The sequence below is a fragment of the Microtus ochrogaster genome, chromosome 21 (genome assembly GCF_000317375.1).
Source record: "Microtus ochrogaster isolate Prairie Vole_2 chromosome 21, MicOch1.0, whole genome shotgun sequence".
NCBI lineage: Eukaryota > Metazoa > Chordata > Mammalia > Rodentia > Cricetidae > Microtus > Microtus ochrogaster.
The window spans coordinates 753,754-770,692 of NC_022022.1; the positions used below are offsets into that span (position 1 = coordinate 753,754).

Below are 16,939 nucleotides of genomic sequence, written 5' to 3' on the forward strand. Positions count from 1 at the left end.
CTAGCAAGTAGAGGGATAGGTGGGGCTGGAAGGAAGAAAGAATAGATAGGAAGAGGAATCTAGGCTCAAGAGGGAGATGCCCAGGGTCAGCCAGACAGGCAGCCAGACACAGAGGAAGCAGGAAGGTAGGGCATGCAGTATGGAAGTGTAAAATGACACCTGTTCTGTTCTGCACCTACTTGTTACACGCTACAGGAACTAGGCTGAAAATTTAAAATCATACACACAGACAGAGACACACAGACAGGGCCATGGGGACATCCTTGAGACAAGAATGTCCCCTTCATTGTGCTCAGGGACAGTTTCTATAGGGCTCTGGCCATGCCCCAGCTCTCAGAATCTTTCAGCTGCAGACTCATCAGAACCCATGCCCCTGCCATCAGGGTCTCGTGCTCAGAGCATCTGCAGACTGCTCAGAGCAGAGGAAAAGAAGTTGTTTACAGGAAATTCAGGGTCTGGCGGTCCGCAGTCCCCAGCATATCCCCTTTTTCTATATAATTATGGCACAAATATCATAGCAATAAGTTGGAGCGAACACAGCTACTGTCCCAAAGTCTCTCTTGGCCAGGACAGCTCCACCAGGCCAGGCACCAACTGGGCCAAGGCAGCAGGTCCCTCAGGTCAAACTCTTGGACACACAGAGCCCAGAACCGCAGAGCCGGGAACTGCAGCCACTTCTGGGCTTCTCTGTGTGCACTCACAGCAAAGCTCTGCTCCAGCAGCTGCCTCTCTGTTTGTGGGGGGCTCAGGGAAGTGGAAGGAGCTCCTCCCCCACCCAGCTCACCACCTGCACACCTGCACACCACTTGGCGAGCTCACAATGGCGGACAGGAGCCCCATTTAGACAATCATTTAGGAAATTTGGATGTAGCTCTCTCTCCAGACTACTTCCTGCTGTTTGGGGGCACTGTTTCTTTGGGGATATTCACAGTGACATTTCAGGGGGTCTTGGTCCATCAAACCACACTAGTCTAGAAGAAACCCACAGGTCCTCATCTTCTGTGGAAATAAAAGCAGAACCTCTTTTCCAAAGCAACATATCCTTAGACCCACATTTTAAAGTCAAGATGTCTTCTTTTTAGCAGTTCTCAGTATCAAATTTCTTTCTCCAGTCAAAAAACAAAAAGAAAACACAATAATTCTAATTCTCTGTGCACATTCCATCCTTTCGTGGCTTATAATCTGTCTATACTCGGTCTCTTTAAAGACTTACTCAAACACACATCCCCATCTTTAACCCACCCTCACCATTCCCGAGGGTGATCTCGCTGGGGCCTCCACTATAAAACTACCCCATTCCGTTATGTACCCTTCTCACTATGCACTACAGGAACTAGGCTGAAAGTTAAAAAACATACACACACAGACACAGACAGACATATGGGGCCATGCAAACATCCTTGAGACATGAATGCTAAGAATGCCCTCTTTACTGTGCTCAGGGGCAGCTTCTGTAGGGCTCTGGCCACGCCCCAGCTCTCGGGATCTTTCAGCTGCAGACTCATCAGAACCCACTCCCCTGCTGCTCAGAGCAGAGGAAAACAAGCTGTTTACAAGAAATTCAGGGTCTGGTGATCTGCAGTCCCCAACATGAAAAAAAGGTAAAAAGCCCCAAGGCAAAATGTAGATGAAGAGAAACAAGTTAAAATAAGTTATAAGAGCTAGTGGGACAAGCATAAGATAAGGTTGAATATTCATAACTAACAATAAGTCTCTGCCATGATTTGGGGGCCGGTGGTCCAAGAAAGTCTGCTATATTCAAACATCAAGACCACCCAACATGGGGGCTGGAGAAATGGCTCAGTGGTTAGAAGCACTGCCTGCTCTTCCAAAGGTCCTGAGTTCAATTCCCAGCAAACACATGGTGGCTCACAACCATCTGTAATGAGGTCTGGTGCCCTCTTCTGGCCTGCAGACATACACACAAACAGAATATTATATACATAATAAACAAATATTTTTTTTAAAAAAAGACCACTCAACAAAGTGCGGCCATCATCTTAAACGAGGAGACACTGAGGCTCAGGGAGAAGGTGCACGCCCCAGCATCACAGAGGGGGAGGTTGCAGGGAAGGTGCTGCTGGTGGTCCTATCTGAGGCTGACCCTGGTGGCCAGATGCTTGACCGCAGATGCAGCTTCCAGCTCCAGCTCCCCCGATAGCCGTGGCATCTCAGAGCCACACACTCCCCCCTGCATTTCTAAGCTGGTTCTGTACTTCCTGGCCCCCTTCTAAGCCTATCAAAGCCCTCAGACCCTCCCCGCCAAGAAGCCAGGTGTTGGGGTCCTGAGGGGGGCTGCCTAAAAGCAGGAGAGGGTACAAGTTTGCACAGCCCTCCTGGTGGCCACTTCAGATGGGCACCCAGTGACAGCCAGTGCTGAAGAGGTGCCTGGAAGGCAAGAACTTTGGGGAGAGCTTGTTCACACCTCAGGCCACAGCTTTGGCCAATATGGGAGTTAAAGAGGCAGGAGATCACAGGTTCTTCAAGAGAGCCTGAAAACGTCTCCAGACAGGCTGGGAGACAGCCAGCAGCACCATGTGGGTATGAAGGAGGCCTGGCCCTCCTCCTCACTCTTTTCCTGAGTCCTTGGTCAGTAGTCCAGGGCCAGCAGCTTCTGGTTCAACCAGCCAACCCCTGTAACACTGCACTTCACCGTCTCTCCCAGAAGACCTCTGAGGTTCTGTGAAGTATCACTCCCTGTTGCTAGGACACGGGTTTGTGCAGGAAAACTGGCTCTGTTGCTGCCAGTGCCAGGACTATGTCTAAGACCTAAAGGACTGCACACAGCAGCAGGCATGGGTCCAATTGCCCCTCAGATGGAGGATAGAAATGGACAGCGTCCTTTGGCTATGAGTCAAGACTTCAAAACTGGAGGGAAGGTACTTATTGGCAACGGTTAGAGTTGAGTCTGGATAGACTTCAGTGTAAATGTCCTGAGCTGGCAACAAAGGAGGCCTTCATAATGCCAACCTTCTGGAAAGGGCTCCCTCATGAAGGCCCAGCCCACAGTGGGCTTCTGAGCCCCTAGACAGACTCCTCGGACAGACCTTAGTAAGGGTGTGTATGATGTAGGAAAAGATTCCACATGTATGCTGGAGGCCCTGCTGGGTGTGGGTGGGTTTACAGCCCAGACAGAAGCAGAAACAGGGTTCCCCAGGCCAGGGTGTTCCTAACAATTTGCTCTTCTGGCTTCCCCTGGTCTCAGGAATCTGCCCACAGCAGTCTCCAGCCTGCCCCAGGAGCAGGCTCTCCCTCAGGCACTATGAACTCCAGGGTGGGGGCGCGGGGACGTTGGGGAGCACCTCTTTTCCTGTCTTCTCTGGCCACAAAATTTGCCTGGGAAAAAAAGCTGGGTTACAACTGAGACATCAACTGGACTGAATTTCAATCCCTTGGTTTCCTGGCCCTACCTGGTGGACCTGCAGCCCTCTAAGCCCATGTGTTGCTGAGCCACACAGATGCAATCCAGACACCTGGACCCAGAGCCAGAGTCCTTCCCGGCTGACTAGTCTTAGGACCTCCAACAGGGCCGGGTCCTGGCTGGCGTCTTCAGGAACCCTGCTTTGTTGCTTTGCTTTTGTCCTTTGTCTCCCTGCATGATTCTGCTCCAGTTCCAAGGTCCTTCTGTCCCTACAGTGGGCGGCAGGAGCTGGAACTCTTTCTTTAAACTTTTAAGAGTTTGGAGAGGACTTTGTTTTTTTAGAGGTTCTGAAGGCGTTTTGGAACTAAGTCCACAGCATGGGGTGGGGCATGGTTAGGGAGTTGTCACAACATCCTCTGGGTTGGGGGTTAAGGTGTCACAGGTGGGCAGGGTGCATTTGGGGATCTGGAGATGATGAGGCCCGGACTCCCACACTGACCTTGCTGGCATCCAGAGGAATGAGGGGCAGGGATCTGGCTGAGTCGCCTACAGCTGGTGCCAAGGCTTTGCCTAGAGTCCCAGGCGGGATAGGATGGAGAGCCTGGGAAAGAAGGGAGAAGCAATGGGCAAAGTGGGGGCAGGCAACTGGCAGTCCTCAGGCCCACCCCGGGCACCAGGCTAGCAGGCTCTCGCTCTGCACGTGGGCTTTTGCAACCTGTGACGTCTGCTCCATCAATACCCTAGACTTTCTTTTTTTTAAATATTTATTTATTTATTTATTTATTTATTATGTATACAATATTCTGTCTGTGTGTATGTTTGCACGCCAGAAGCGGGCACCAGACCTCATTACAGATGGTTTGTGAGCCATCATGTGGTTGCCGGGAATTGAACTCAGGACCTTTGGAAGAGCAGGCAATGCACTTAATCACTGAGCCATCTCTCCAGCCCCTACCCTAGACTTTCTTGACTTGCGTTGGCTAGCCCGTACTTCTGCTGACCCACCTCTGCCTAGCCAACGACTGCAAAGCCAGCTCCTCTTCTATGGAGGGAAAGGAAGCACCGAGGGAGTATAAACCAATCAAAGCTTCCTCAAAGGGGAAGCTGTGGTCGTTTGCACCTTCTCTGACCTCAGAATACGGCTTTCCATTTTCACCCGCCAGCGCCCTCTTTCCCTGGGCAAAGCTCCCATCATCCCTTCATCCTCTGAGCTACGAAGTTTGAGTCGGTCCTCCTCCCTTTAACCAATGAGAAGTCTCTCCCGTGTTCTAACTCGCCTTTTTGCGTAGCCACAGCTCCCTCCACTGCTCCCTCCCCACCCCTTCTGCCCTCCCCGCTGCTAGTCCTGGGCTCCCGTCCGCGGAACCTTGTCCTACTTCGCTTGTCCTCCCTCGCTCTGGCTGCTGTCGCCCGGAACCCTCGCAGAGAAGACTACGGGTCCCGTGACCGCGCAGAGCCCCCCGCGGGGGCAGCTAGAGTGGGGACGGCGCAGAAGGCGGGGCGCGTGGGAAGAAAGGGGGTTTTGTGCGGCGCCCGGCGGGTTGGCGCCCCCATCTGCGTCCCGCGCACCCGGCCCTGCTCGCGCCCGCGCATTGCGCCGCAGTCTTGGCCGCGGCTGCGGGACGCACGGTGTACCGAGGGGACCTTACAAGGTGAGTGCGGAGGCAGGGCCCTGCCAGTCTCTTACTTGCTGTGTGACCTTGGGCAAGTTTCTTGACCTCTCTGAGCTTGAGAATTCGGGCGTGGGTGAGGGCGCGCAGCTGGCCTGGCTGCTGTGGACGACGGGGATGGTCGCCCGCCGTAGCTTCCTGAGGTCCCCGCGCACCCGAGGGCGCGGTCGGCGGCGCCTATCCTAGGGCAGGCACACAGCGTGCTGTGCGGGCCGCTAACTCCCTGCCTCCGCCGCGCAGCCTGCTGGAGCCAGTGCGCGATTGAGCGAAGGAGCTGTGCGGAGCAGCCAAGGGTGATCCGGTGCCTCCGGGAAGGGTCAGAGCGCTTGAGCCTCGAACAGGAGCCACTCTTGTCCCAGGACAATCGGATCCCCTGACCTCAGGCTTCCCCTCGAGTCCCCTGCTGTCCCGAAACGAGTAAAAGGGAGGACCAGTGTGAGTAGCTACTGCTCCCACGGAGCGTGGCTCAGCCTGGCCTCTCCAGCAACCTTCTCCTCAGAACCTGACTCCCTTCTTACTTCAAAGCGATAACCCTAGTTACAGCTTGCACAGCCCAGCCAAGAGTGAAGGCCACAGCTCTGGTTAGCAGGGGGGTCTGGCCTGGAAGGACATGGCAGGACCTGAGAGAAGGAAATTCCCCATCACTTAAGCTCCAGCGATTGCCAGCTGTGAACACAGAGTGAGGACTAGGAGCGAGAGAGGGAGGCTGCGAGAAGAATTGCCTGGCGTCCTAACCTTCGTGCCCTGCTGCATCATCAGGGTACCTGATCCGTAGACCTGGGTCCCCATAGTCTTCCGACTCTGGCCTGGCTCTTAAAGACTGTTTATTAGCTCTTCGGCTTTCCCTCCTGAGGGCAAATGCCCTGGCTCCTGATTTAGCTCTGCTGGTGGCCCAGAGTTCTCTCTAGCCTTCTCTGGGCACCCACCTGCATTTTCCCAGAGTGTAAGTGCACTGAGGTCCTCAAAAAGAGAGTGTTTCCAGAGCTGATGGCCAGGCGGGGGCTGCCCTTTCCTGCACCCTTCTCCAGTACACTCCAAGTTGTAGGCTTTCACAAAAGATGGGTGGGGGAAGGAGCAACTGGATAGAGGCCAGACTGGCAGGGACAGGGTCTTTGTCCCGGCTGGCTTCTGAGCCAGGAGATCCGGTGGAAAAGCCCGTGCCAGGCAGAGAGGAATGACTGAGAGCAAAGTAGGAGGGATGGAGGGGGCAGAGGATGCTGGGCACCAGGGGCAGCTTCCTTACAAGTCCTTGTGGGGAGAGGAAGCAGGAGCGGCTACAGTGCCTGGGTTCAGTCTAGGAGGCCCTCCTGGAAGAGAAGGCTGGGCTTTACCGCTGTGGACACCTGAGGGCAGGGGAAAGTGGGCCCACCCCCCACCCATGGATCTATGTGGCTGCCGGAACCTGAAGGTGCTCAAGCCCCTCGCATGGAATTCTGTCTTTGCATCTTACCCACGCATGTCTTTCATACTCAGGAACCTGTCTCTGGGTGACTTACAATTTCCAAGCGCATGCATGCTGTTTAGGGAACAGTGACAAAAAAAATCTGTATGTGTTCAGTACTGCCTCCTTTTTTCTGACTGGTTGGGCGCACAGATGTAGAACCCAAGTGCAGGGATAGCACAGTGCCACCCATCATGGGTTATAAATGTTCATTGAACATCTACTCTGTCTGGTGCTGGCACGTGCACAGGGTGCTTTCTGCTGTAGATTATAGTTAGGCAAGAAGATAATAGATATACAACGATAACAATGTATAGATAACAGCTAGATAGGCAGATAGACAGACAGACAGACAGACAGACACTCAAAGCACATGACCCCACCAAAATGCACAAGGTAGTAATGACGGTGCTTTTTTTCTTTATAATTAAGGAAACAGAGACTCAGAGATGGTAAGAGCCTTGGCTAGGTCACACAGAGGCTGGGGATTCCTCTTGGTGCTGAGGAGATGGGATTAGAAACAGAGTTAGTGGTTATTCTGGTATGTGCAGAGAGACAGAGGAAGTCCATCCCCAAGTCTAACCGCACCTTTCCTCTTTCCTCCTCAAGTTCGTCCATCAGTTTGCAGCATGATCCCACTGCTGTCCCTGCTGGCAGCCCTGGTACTGACCCAGGCCCCTGCAGTCCTAGCTGACGATCTGAAAGAGGACAGTTCAGGTGAGCAACCCTCCAGAGGACCCATGTCTCTGCTGCATCTTCCCTACGGCAGAAAGCTGCCTCCGTTCAATCCCAGTCATCTGCTTCCAGCCCGGGTACCGGAAAGGAGACAGATGAGGAAGTTCTGTGGGCAAGGGCTGGAGCCAACTGCAGAATAGGGATGAGCTGGGGACCTTGAAAGGTGGGGACGTCTTGTAGTCAGTGCTGCAAAGGGGCTGAAGGCCGGAGACTAAGGGTGGAGGACCTGGGCTGGGATCAGCATTCGGAGCCCGGTGTAGTCACCTTAGGCTGGTTAGTCCTGGGGGGCGGGACTTGGAGCCATGCGCACAGGCGCAGTGCGTCCTGCGTCTGGCTGCAGCGGGCTTTGACCCCTGTCCACAGAGGACCGAGCCTTCCGCGTGCGCATTGGTGCCACGCAGCTGCGGGGCGTACTGGGCGGCGCCCTGACCATCCCATGCCACGTCCACCACCTGCGGCCGCTGACCAGCCGCCGAGCAGTGCCGGGCTTTCCCCGGGTCAAGTGGACCTTTCTGGCCGGGGATCGGGAGGCTGAGGTGTTGGTGGCTCGCGGGCTGCGGGTCAAAGTAAACGAAGCCTACAGGTTCCGAGTAGCCCTGCCCACCTACCCTGCATCGCTCACGGACGTGTCTCTGGTGTTGAGCGAGCTGCGGCCCAATGATTCCGGGGTCTATCGCTGCGAGGTCCAGCATGGTATTGACGACAGCAGTGATGCTGTGGAAGTCAAGGTCAAAGGTGAGAAGAGCGAGTAGAATGAGGTCCCTAGAACGAGGGAGGAAAGGACTCTGGCCCCCAGGGAGCTGAGTGTGAGGAGGCTTAGCAAACCTTGCATGCGCAAAAGGCCCAAGCTGAATTGGGAAAGCAGAGCGGGGAAACAGTCCTACGAGCCCTAGAGAGCTCAGTCGGACTTTGCCTTTTGTGAACAGAGTGACAGGGAGGGGAAGTCAGTGCGCTGGTGATCGTCAGACTCAGGAGTTCTCTTTGCTCCTCAGGGGTTGTCTTTCTCTACCGAGAGGGCTCTGCCCGCTATGCTTTCTCTTTTGCTGGAGCCCAGGAAGCCTGTGCTCGCATAGGTGCCAGAATCGCCACCCCTGAGCAGCTCTATGCTGCCTACCTCGGCGGTTATGAGCAGTGTGATGCCGGCTGGCTGTCCGACCAGACTGTAAGGTGGGTCCATCGAGGTTCCCCACAGCTCCCTGCCTCTGGGAAGAAAACTGGCCTAAGGAAAGTGGACAAGCCCCTGCCTAGAGCGTACTTTTCTGCACCCCGACATCCCTGCCACACTTGTCACACAGCAGAAAGGTTGATAGGGCAGCCTCCTGGGGCAAGACACCAGTCCTTCGCTTCTTCTTCTCTTAGGTATCCCATCCAGAACCCAAGGGAAGCCTGCTATGGAGACATGGATGGCTACCCTGGAGTCCGGAACTATGGAGTGGTGGGTCCTGAGGACCTCTATGATGTCTACTGCTACGCCGAAGACCTAAATGGTGATTGCAAGTGACAAGCCCTCCTGCAACAAGGCCTGGGGCTTCTTCTGGGGCTTCAGTAGACTTTAAGTGTCTAAGGGCAGAATAGGCAGGTGCTTGATGTACTCCTCCAAATACTGTTCCAGAGGCAACAGGTAGCTGCCAACAGGGGAGGGGGGGGGTGATTCTCAGCACTATAGAGTGAGGAATTGGGGCCAGGCTTCTCTATGCACTAATCTTCATCTTGGGTTTCATGCCATCCTTGATACTATCCGGTGGGCAAGATGACCCCATGTCAGGAATGAGTTTGCCTAGGGACCTGTAAGAGTCCAGGGTGGAAGGATGACCCAGCTCTTCTTCTCACTCAGGAGAACTGTTTCTAGGCGCCCCTCCCGGCAAGCTGACGTGGGAGGAGGCTCGGGACTACTGTCTGGAACGGGGTGCACAGATTGCCAGCACAGGCCAGCTATATGCAGCCTGGAATGGCGGCCTGGACCGGTGTAGCCCCGGTTGGCTGGCTGACGGCAGTGTGCGCTACCCCATCATCACTCCCAGCCAACGCTGTGGTGGGGGTCTGCCAGGAGTCAAGACCCTCTTCCTCTTCCCCAATCAGACTGGCTTCCCCAGCAAGCAGAACCGCTTCAATGTCTACTGTTTCCGAGGTGAGTAACCCCAGAAGCAGTGCCAGACCATCTTCTTGGCCATTCACCCACAGGAGTCTTACTGGTGCCCAGCTTATCATCTTCCCTGTACCCTCCGCGTCACTTCACCTCCCTCCTGCTCAGTAGTCTGTACCAGTTTCCACCGGTTCCAAGGTTGCCTCAATGCCCACATCTCTGTCCTCACACACCCAGGAACTCCTTAGTGTGCTTACACGTGTCAAGTCTTTCAACACTGAGTGCTGATGAGTGGACAGAGGGTGGTACCTGGAAGTCAGCACATTCTGAGCTCAGCGCCTTGTCCTGAAGGGAACAGAAGGGGGCAATAGCATGAATGGGCAGGGAGGAGAGATGGACGACAGAGGTCTGGAGTGGGTGGAGCAAGGCTCACTGGAACAGGACAGTATAATCCATCTGTCCTGGCTGGAGACAGCCCTCTGGGCTCCTCTCACCCCAGTTCTCGAGTCTCTGTCCTGTGTTCCCTCCCCTGAGCCAAGTAGCCCTTTCTCTGTTGCCTTAGTTGAGCTCCAAGCACCTCAGACACTGATGATTGAATACTGTACCTGGGGAGATGGAGTCTGTCTGCTTCTCAACCCAAACTCAGCCTGTCCCCCGACTCTGTGTTCCATCTCTTCAGGGGGCAGCTCATTCAGATGTTCCAGATCCCTCCGAAGGAAAATGAGCCCCCACCTTGCCTTATAACAAAGAGTTCTTTCTATCGTGTATCTAAATGTGTTAATGCTTGTGTCTGTTTTCTCAGGATGGACTTTCCCTAGCATTCTCTATACCATACGCAGAGAATGCTTGGCCTAGAACTAACAGGCACTGCATTAGTACTCGAGGGATGAGTGGTGTTGTTCCAGGGTGCCCTTGAGCTCCCTGTGAGAACTTATGGGAGGATGAAGCACATTCCAGGGTCTTTTGAGATCTGTCCCAGCCTCAGATGCAGGCCAGCTGACTCCCGTTGGCCTTTTCCTCTTGCCACAGACTCGGCCCACCCCTCTGCCTCCTCTGAAGCCTCCAGCCCAGCCTCTGATGGACTAGAGGCCATTGTCACAGTGACAGAGAAGCTGGAGGAGCTGCAGTTGCCTCGGGAAGTTATGGAGAGTGAGTCTCGAGGGGCCATCTACTCCATCCCCGTCATGGAGGATGGGGCAGGAGGAAGCTCCTCTTCCCCAGAAGACCCATCAGAGGCCCCTGGGATTCTCCTAGGTAACTTTAAACCCATACCTTGTATTCTCACTCCATTAGAGAAGTTGGGGGCAGGAGGGCAAGCCCACTGGTCATGGGCTGGCTTAGTTCTGGCCTTCATCAACAGTTCCACCATAAAAGGCATCTCTCCTGTCCGGCTCCCAAACTTGGTATTCAAGTAAATTCCACCTCCAGTCCTCTGTACTAGAGAAGCAGGTGTTTAGAGGGTGCTCTCTGGGAAGGAAATATATTCCTTATCTACCCCTCAGACAGATAAGGTAATTTTGGCAGACTGGGAGAAGGAGGTGCAACAGCCGTGTCTGCCTGAGCTAGAGGCAGCTTGCAGAATTCTCCAGAGTGTTACCTCACAGTGTAGTCAATGGTCAGAGTTCTTCCCGACAGACACCTAGGACACCTCTCCCCCAGGCCCTACCCTTCCCCACCCTCCCCAGCTTGCTCTGGGGTGCTGTCCCTGGTGCTGAACCGTTTTGCTGTGGTCAGAATCGGAAACCCAATCCATTGCACCACCTACCCGGTCCTCAGAAGAAGAGATAGTCCTGGAGGAAGAAGAAAGATACAAAGACACAGAGGCTCCAGAGGAAGAGAAGGAGCAGGAGGACCTGTGGGTGTGGCCCAGGGAGCTCAGCAGCCCTCTCCCCACTGACTTGGAAACAGAGCACTCACTCTCCCGGGTGTCCCCACCAGCTGGGGCAGTTCTGCAGCTGGGTGCATCGCCTTCTCCCAGGCCTCCAAGGGTCCATGGACCACCTACAGAGACTTTCCTCCCCCCAAGGGAGGGAAGTCTCACATCCACTCCAGATGGGGCAAGAGAAGTAGCAGGAGAAACTGGAAGCCGCGAGCTCTCTGGGGTCCTTCGAGAGAGTGAGGAGACAGGGAGCTCCAGCTTGGAGGATGGCCCTTCCCTGCTTCCAACCACATGGGCCCCTGAGGGTACCAGAGAGCTGGAAACCCCCTCAGGAGAGAAGTCTGGAAGACCCGTGCAGGCCCAGCCAGTGCTGCCCACAGACAGTGCCAGCCGAGGTGGAGTGGCTGTGGCCCCCTCATCAGGTAATTCTGCTGAAGGCTCCATGCCCCCGCTCCTCCTTTTTCTCCTTCTCCAGTTCTGGACCACCTGACACATAGGCTTTTAATCCACCTTGTCCCCAGATCCTCTGCTGCACCGCCCTCATTCCCTTACCTGTCTCTCCCAGGGAGCTCTGATCTCCAGGTCCCATCTTGTCTCTCCCACCCCAGTTCTCTGTTTCTCTTTGCTACCCAAATTCCACTACCGACCACTGGGCCCCCTCTGCTGTAGCTCACACCTCACTGGCCACACAGAATACCCATCACACCCTTTGAAGCCAGGCCCATTGTCTGCTATTCTCTCCCTCTGCCCTTGGTTCCATCCCTTTAATCACCTCGCAGTGATTCCAGGGAAGCGTGAGAGACCATACCTGCCCCTCACCTCTGGGGACCAGAATATTCACCCCAAAGAGCCTTAAGCCACTACTTCTGTGAAGTATTTTTTGACTGTTTTATGGAAAACAAGCCTTGGAAACAAATCTCTATTAAAGTGCTTTTGTACCCAGGTGTTGACACCCTGTCCAACTCCAGCTGTCTGTCTCTGCTCATGACTGAGTCTGAATCAGGAATCTGGTCCCATGTGCCCTCGCCACCCCTTTGTGTCTCTCCATGTATCTCTCTGCCACTCTTCTTCTGCCAACATTCTTGCTGTTCCAACAGGGCAGCAGTCCCTTGTGTCCCCTGTGTTTCTCCTCGGGCCATCTACACTTCCCCTTCATACTACTGAGTCCCCAGACTTGACTGTACATATCACCCAAGGGAGTCCCCCGTTACCTACAGGAGAAACTCACACAGCCAGGGTGTGGTGTGTGACCTACCCAGGTAGTTCCTGCATGGAGCTAGTTCTCTGGCTTCTCCACGCTTATGTACATCATCTTCCTCCATGCACCCAGAAAGAGCCCTTGTGCCCAGTGTTCCCCTCCTGCACTAACCCTGCACTAATGACCAGCCCCCGGAGAAATGGGTTTATGCTCTTTAACAAGAATCTGTCTCATGCAAAGGGTGAGGTGGGATGGGAGAAGAAAATGAACTGGTTTCCACCATCTGAGAGGAACCTAAGGTTCCCATTAGAAGCCCTCAGGAAAGGCTGAGCCCTCCTGGTTCTCACCTTTCCTCCATGGCCCAGGTGGGGTAGCCCCTATGACGTCATCATCTCGCCCACTGCAGCTGCTGCCTTTCTGTCCACTGGCCTTGCAGTGGCTGTAGTGGGAAAGGGGAACTGCTGCAGTATCAGCCCATCACCTGCAGAGGATGTCAGGGGCCGCCTGCCTGCTGTGTCAGGAAAACCCAAAGGGAGTCAAGTCATCCCATACTACCCCGCCAAGGTGCAGGCCCTGTAGCTCACAGTCAGGGTGGGACTTACGCCTTAGAGAGTGGGAGACCAAAGCCTGGGTTTAAAAGTCTGTCTCCCGTCAGGTGTGGTGACACACACCTTTAATTCCAGCTCTTGGAAGGCAGAGGCAGGTGGATCTCTGTGAGTTCGAGGACAGCCTGGTTTACAGAGCAAGTTCCAGGACAGCCAAAGATACACAGAGAAGCCCTGTCTCGAAAAACAAAAACAACAGCAATAACAACAACAACAACAACAAAGTCTATCTCCCAAGGACTGGAGAAAGCAAATATGAGGATCTTGGGACTGTTACCTTCACAACCTGAGACCAGGCTTCACCTCACTGGGGAGGGAGAAGAAAGGAAGGAAGCGATGCTTGAAAGGCTGACTGGTGCATTCTACCTGCTATGGCTCGGTCATCCAGCAAAACAGCCCAGCTTCTCCTTCCCCCTCCCCTGTTGAGGCCAGCACGAAGCTTTGTGCCTTGTGCGATGCTGGCGGGAGTAGTTGTAAGAAATCTAGTCTGCACTGCTGATTGAAGAAGCCTCTTTCTCTGGCAGGGCCCAGAGAGCAGGCTGGAAAAGGCGATGGCCCAGCCTGAGGCTGACAGGAATCCAGGTCTCGTGATTGACAGCCCAGGGCTCTCTTGGCCTCTTCCCATCAGCTGGTCGGGGCTCACAGTGGTGGGAGCACGGTAGCCTTGTGCAAGGATGAGTCAGTGAAGAACTGGGAGGTTAGGGTGAGGAGAGAAGCCCAGAACTCGGGGATGGGCTGTAGCAAAGGCCAACTCTAGGCAGAACTGTTACCTCCGCATCTGGAAAAGTGTCTGGGTAGGGGATCACGAACCCTCCCCTGGAGAGCTCAGTCTGCACCGCTCCCCTTACAGCTCCTCCCCCTCACTCTCTTTCCTGTCAGGTGACTGTATCCCCAGCCCTTGCCACAATGGTGGGACATGCTTGGAGGAGAAGGAGGGTTTCCGCTGCCTGTGTTTGCCAGGCTATGGGGGGGACCTGTGCGATGTTGGTGAGTGTGTGGAGGGGCAGGGAGGCAGGTTGAAAGACTGGACCTTAACCCCAATAAGCTAGTTCCAAAGGTGGAGGGTGGTCACTGATTTGGGCCTTGCTCTTCAGGCAAGTTACATGGCTGGTCTGAACCTTGCTCTCTCTGTCCAGCCTTCGGAGCAGGGAGGAGGGTAGCCGCTTCTCCAGCAGGCAGGGCTGCACAGAGCAGGGCGGGAGAGCCAGCTGTCCTAGCCACTGCCTAAGGCCTGAGGGCTCCCTGGCTGCTCTAAAGTGGCTCCGAGCCCCTCCTCCTCCTGCTGCCGGCTGTTGAAGAAGCCAATCTTCGACTTGGCAGCCTAAACCGGGCCCTCCCCTGTGCTCCAGGCCTCCAGTTCTGCAGCCCCGGCTGGGAAGCTTTCCAGGGTGCCTGCTATAAACACTTTTCCACACGGAGGAGCTGGGAGGACGCAGAAAGCCAGTGCCGAGCACTAGGTGCGCATCTGACCAGCATCTGCACTCCGGAGGAGCAGGACTTCGTCAACGGTGGGTGGAGCCTGGCTTACTGCGCATGCTCCACGCCAAGCCCACTCCTCATTGCTTCCTCATCCTCTCTGTCCCCACTTCCTTCTCCCTTTCTCCGCTCTCCTCACTCTGCCTTTTCCTTCCTTCACTCCTCCTGCCTCTCACCGGAAAGCCTGCTGTAGGGCGATTGGGCTTCACGTCCCGCATTTCCAGGGTGGCCTCGACTGCCGGGCTCCCTGTTTTCCCAGGTGCATCTGCTTCCCTAACTCTGTGGTAACAAGGTCTGCTCTTCTTCCTTCCAGCCCGAACCTTCCATGGGGTGTGGAGGTTCCTTAAGAAAATCGGGAGACAGGCTAGAGAGATGACTCACAGGTTAAGAGCACTAGCTGCTTTTCTGAAAGATCCAGGGTTCCGTTTCCAGCACCCACATGACAGCTCACAACCATCTATAACTCCAGTTCTTGGGAATCTGAAGGCCTCTGGCCTCTGAGGACACTGTACACAAGTGAGACACGACATTTATGCTGATGAAATACCCATACACATCAAATTAAAAAATTAAAAGCTTTCAAAAGACAAGAATTTAGGGAGAATCTTTATGATATTAAATATAATTATCTTACCTGGGGGATAAAGAGAAAGGGGGGATGGAGACAGTCGCTGGTGGTGCTGCTCTCCTGGTAGAGCCAGCAGCCACAGGCCTAGCCAACTGCCTAGAAACTGCCTAGGAAGCAGGTTTTTGGATGGACTCCCCGAAAGGTCAGTCACTGGCCCAGGAACACAGGGCTTCCTGCTCACTGCACCTCTGTTTTTCTCCCCAGATCGCTATCGGGAGTACCAGTGGATTGGACTCAATGACAGGACCATTGAGGGGGACTTCTTGTGGTCAGATGGTACCCCTGTGGTGAGAACCCCCACTGCAGTGCAGCCTGGGTCACTTCCTGGATGCCCTTCTGCCTCCAGGACTGTCGCCTCCTTCATTCGGGTCTTTCCCACTGGACCCCTTCTTTTCTTGTCCCTGTCTCCTTGGGCTCTTGCCTCGTTCCTGCAAAGCCCCTCCATATCCTCCTCCCTCCGGTTTCCTCAGGGCGTTCCTTCTGGTATTTATAGGGTTTGAGCTCACCACCTCCTCTCCTCCCCCTTCCCAGCTCTATGAAAACTGGAACCCTGGGCAGCCTGACAGCTACTTCCTGTCCGGGGAGAACTGTGTGGTCATGGTGTGGCATGACCAGGGCCAGTGGAGTGACGTACCCTGCAACTACCACCTCTCCTACACCTGCAAGATGGGGCTTGGTGAGGGCTGACAGGGGAAGGCTGGGGCTGCCACTTACAAAAGGAGAGCTAAGCTACCCAGGAGAACCTGTCAGGGTGTACCCCAGACTGCGGGAGGGTGACGCTTTACATTGGCCTACTCAGAAATTTTGATTTTTTTTGTCAGTTGTGGCCACTCATTTCCTTCCCATCAAGTTTCTGTGAACCATCATCCACAAACCAGACTCCCAGTTTCTAACTGTATGCCCCTTGCAGTGTCCTGTGGGCCTCCACCACAACTGCCCCTGGCTCAAATATTTGGTCGTCCTCGACTGCGCTATGCGGTGGACAGTGTACTACGATACCAGTGCCGGGAGGGGCTGGCCCAGCGCAACCTGCCTTTGATCCGCTGCCAAGAAAATGGGCTTTGGGAGGCCCCCCAGATTTCCTGTGTGCCCCGAAGGCCTGTGAGTGACAAGAGGAAGCAGGTGGGGGCCTGCAGCTACTTGGAAGCCTTGGGCTGAAGACCCATTCTGTCTGTCATTCACTGACTGTGTGAGCTTTGGAGTGACCACTGCCTCTCTCCAAGGCTCGTAGAGGGAAGTGGGTTGGAGTTCTGGAGACACCTTAGGTGCTAATGCCTAAGAACAGGCAACCACACTTGGGCTCCTAAGGGCAGGGCAAGTATTTTGATAAGATCAGGAGTTAAATGGCAAGGACCAAGGTGCTGAGGAGACTAAGGGCATCCAGTGTGGAAGATGAGTATGTGTATCTTCCTAGGCTCGTGCTCTGCACTCAGGGGACACCCCAGAAAGACCACTGGGACAGCTCCCAAGGCCCAGGAAGGCACTGCTGACACCTCCATCCAGTCTCTAAGGAGCCGGCCTGGAATACTGCTGTCCCCAGCACTGCCCTCTTCCTGTAACAGGGGGTGGCCTGAGAGGGGTGGGACTGGACAGTGCCAGAAAGGGTTTCTGGGAAACACGTGGATGGCTCCACCCAGCCTGGGCCCTCTCTCTCATACCTGGCCCTCAGGTTTTACCCTCAGGACAACGGGTAAGTCCCTAAGTGCCTCAACTTCTCTCATGTCAGCTGCCTCCTTGTCCCTCGATTTCTCTAAGGGACACTGTGCTACTCATTCCTGATTTTGAAAGGATTAGCAGGGTGGCATGCCAGCAAAACCAGATGGAAATAAAGTTGATTGAACCCAAACAAATTTGATGTTTCTG

General features: G+C 54.6%; 1 protein-coding gene across 4 annotated transcripts; it reads left to right on the forward strand.

The window, feature by feature from the left end:
• Nucleotides 1–4,697: 4,697 nt before the first annotated feature.
• On the forward strand, nt 4,698–16,939 carry Bcan (brevican). 4 transcript variants are annotated; one of them, XM_005356900.2, is made up of 14 exons: nt 4,698–5,013; nt 7,082–7,189; nt 7,571–7,942; nt 8,200–8,374; nt 8,567–8,694; nt 9,042–9,335; nt 10,320–10,544; nt 11,025–11,591; nt 13,852–13,959; nt 14,322–14,480; nt 15,281–15,363; nt 15,608–15,752; nt 15,987–16,198; nt 16,491–16,939. In XM_005356900.2, the coding sequence occupies exons 2-14, from the start codon at nt 7,102–7,104 to the stop codon at nt 16,584–16,586; spliced, it is 2,652 nt and encodes an 883-aa protein (XP_005356957.1). In that variant the 5' UTR covers nt 4,698–5,013; nt 7,082–7,101; the 3' UTR covers nt 16,587–16,939. The 4 variants fall into 4 exon arrangements, with proteins under 4 accessions (XP_005356957.1, XP_026639833.1, XP_005356955.1 ...); XM_026784032.1 differs by lacking the exon at nt 4,698–5,013 and adding an exon at nt 6,310–6,439 and having other exon boundaries at nt 11,067–11,591; XM_005356898.3 differs by lacking the exon at nt 4,698–5,013 and adding an exon at nt 6,315–6,439.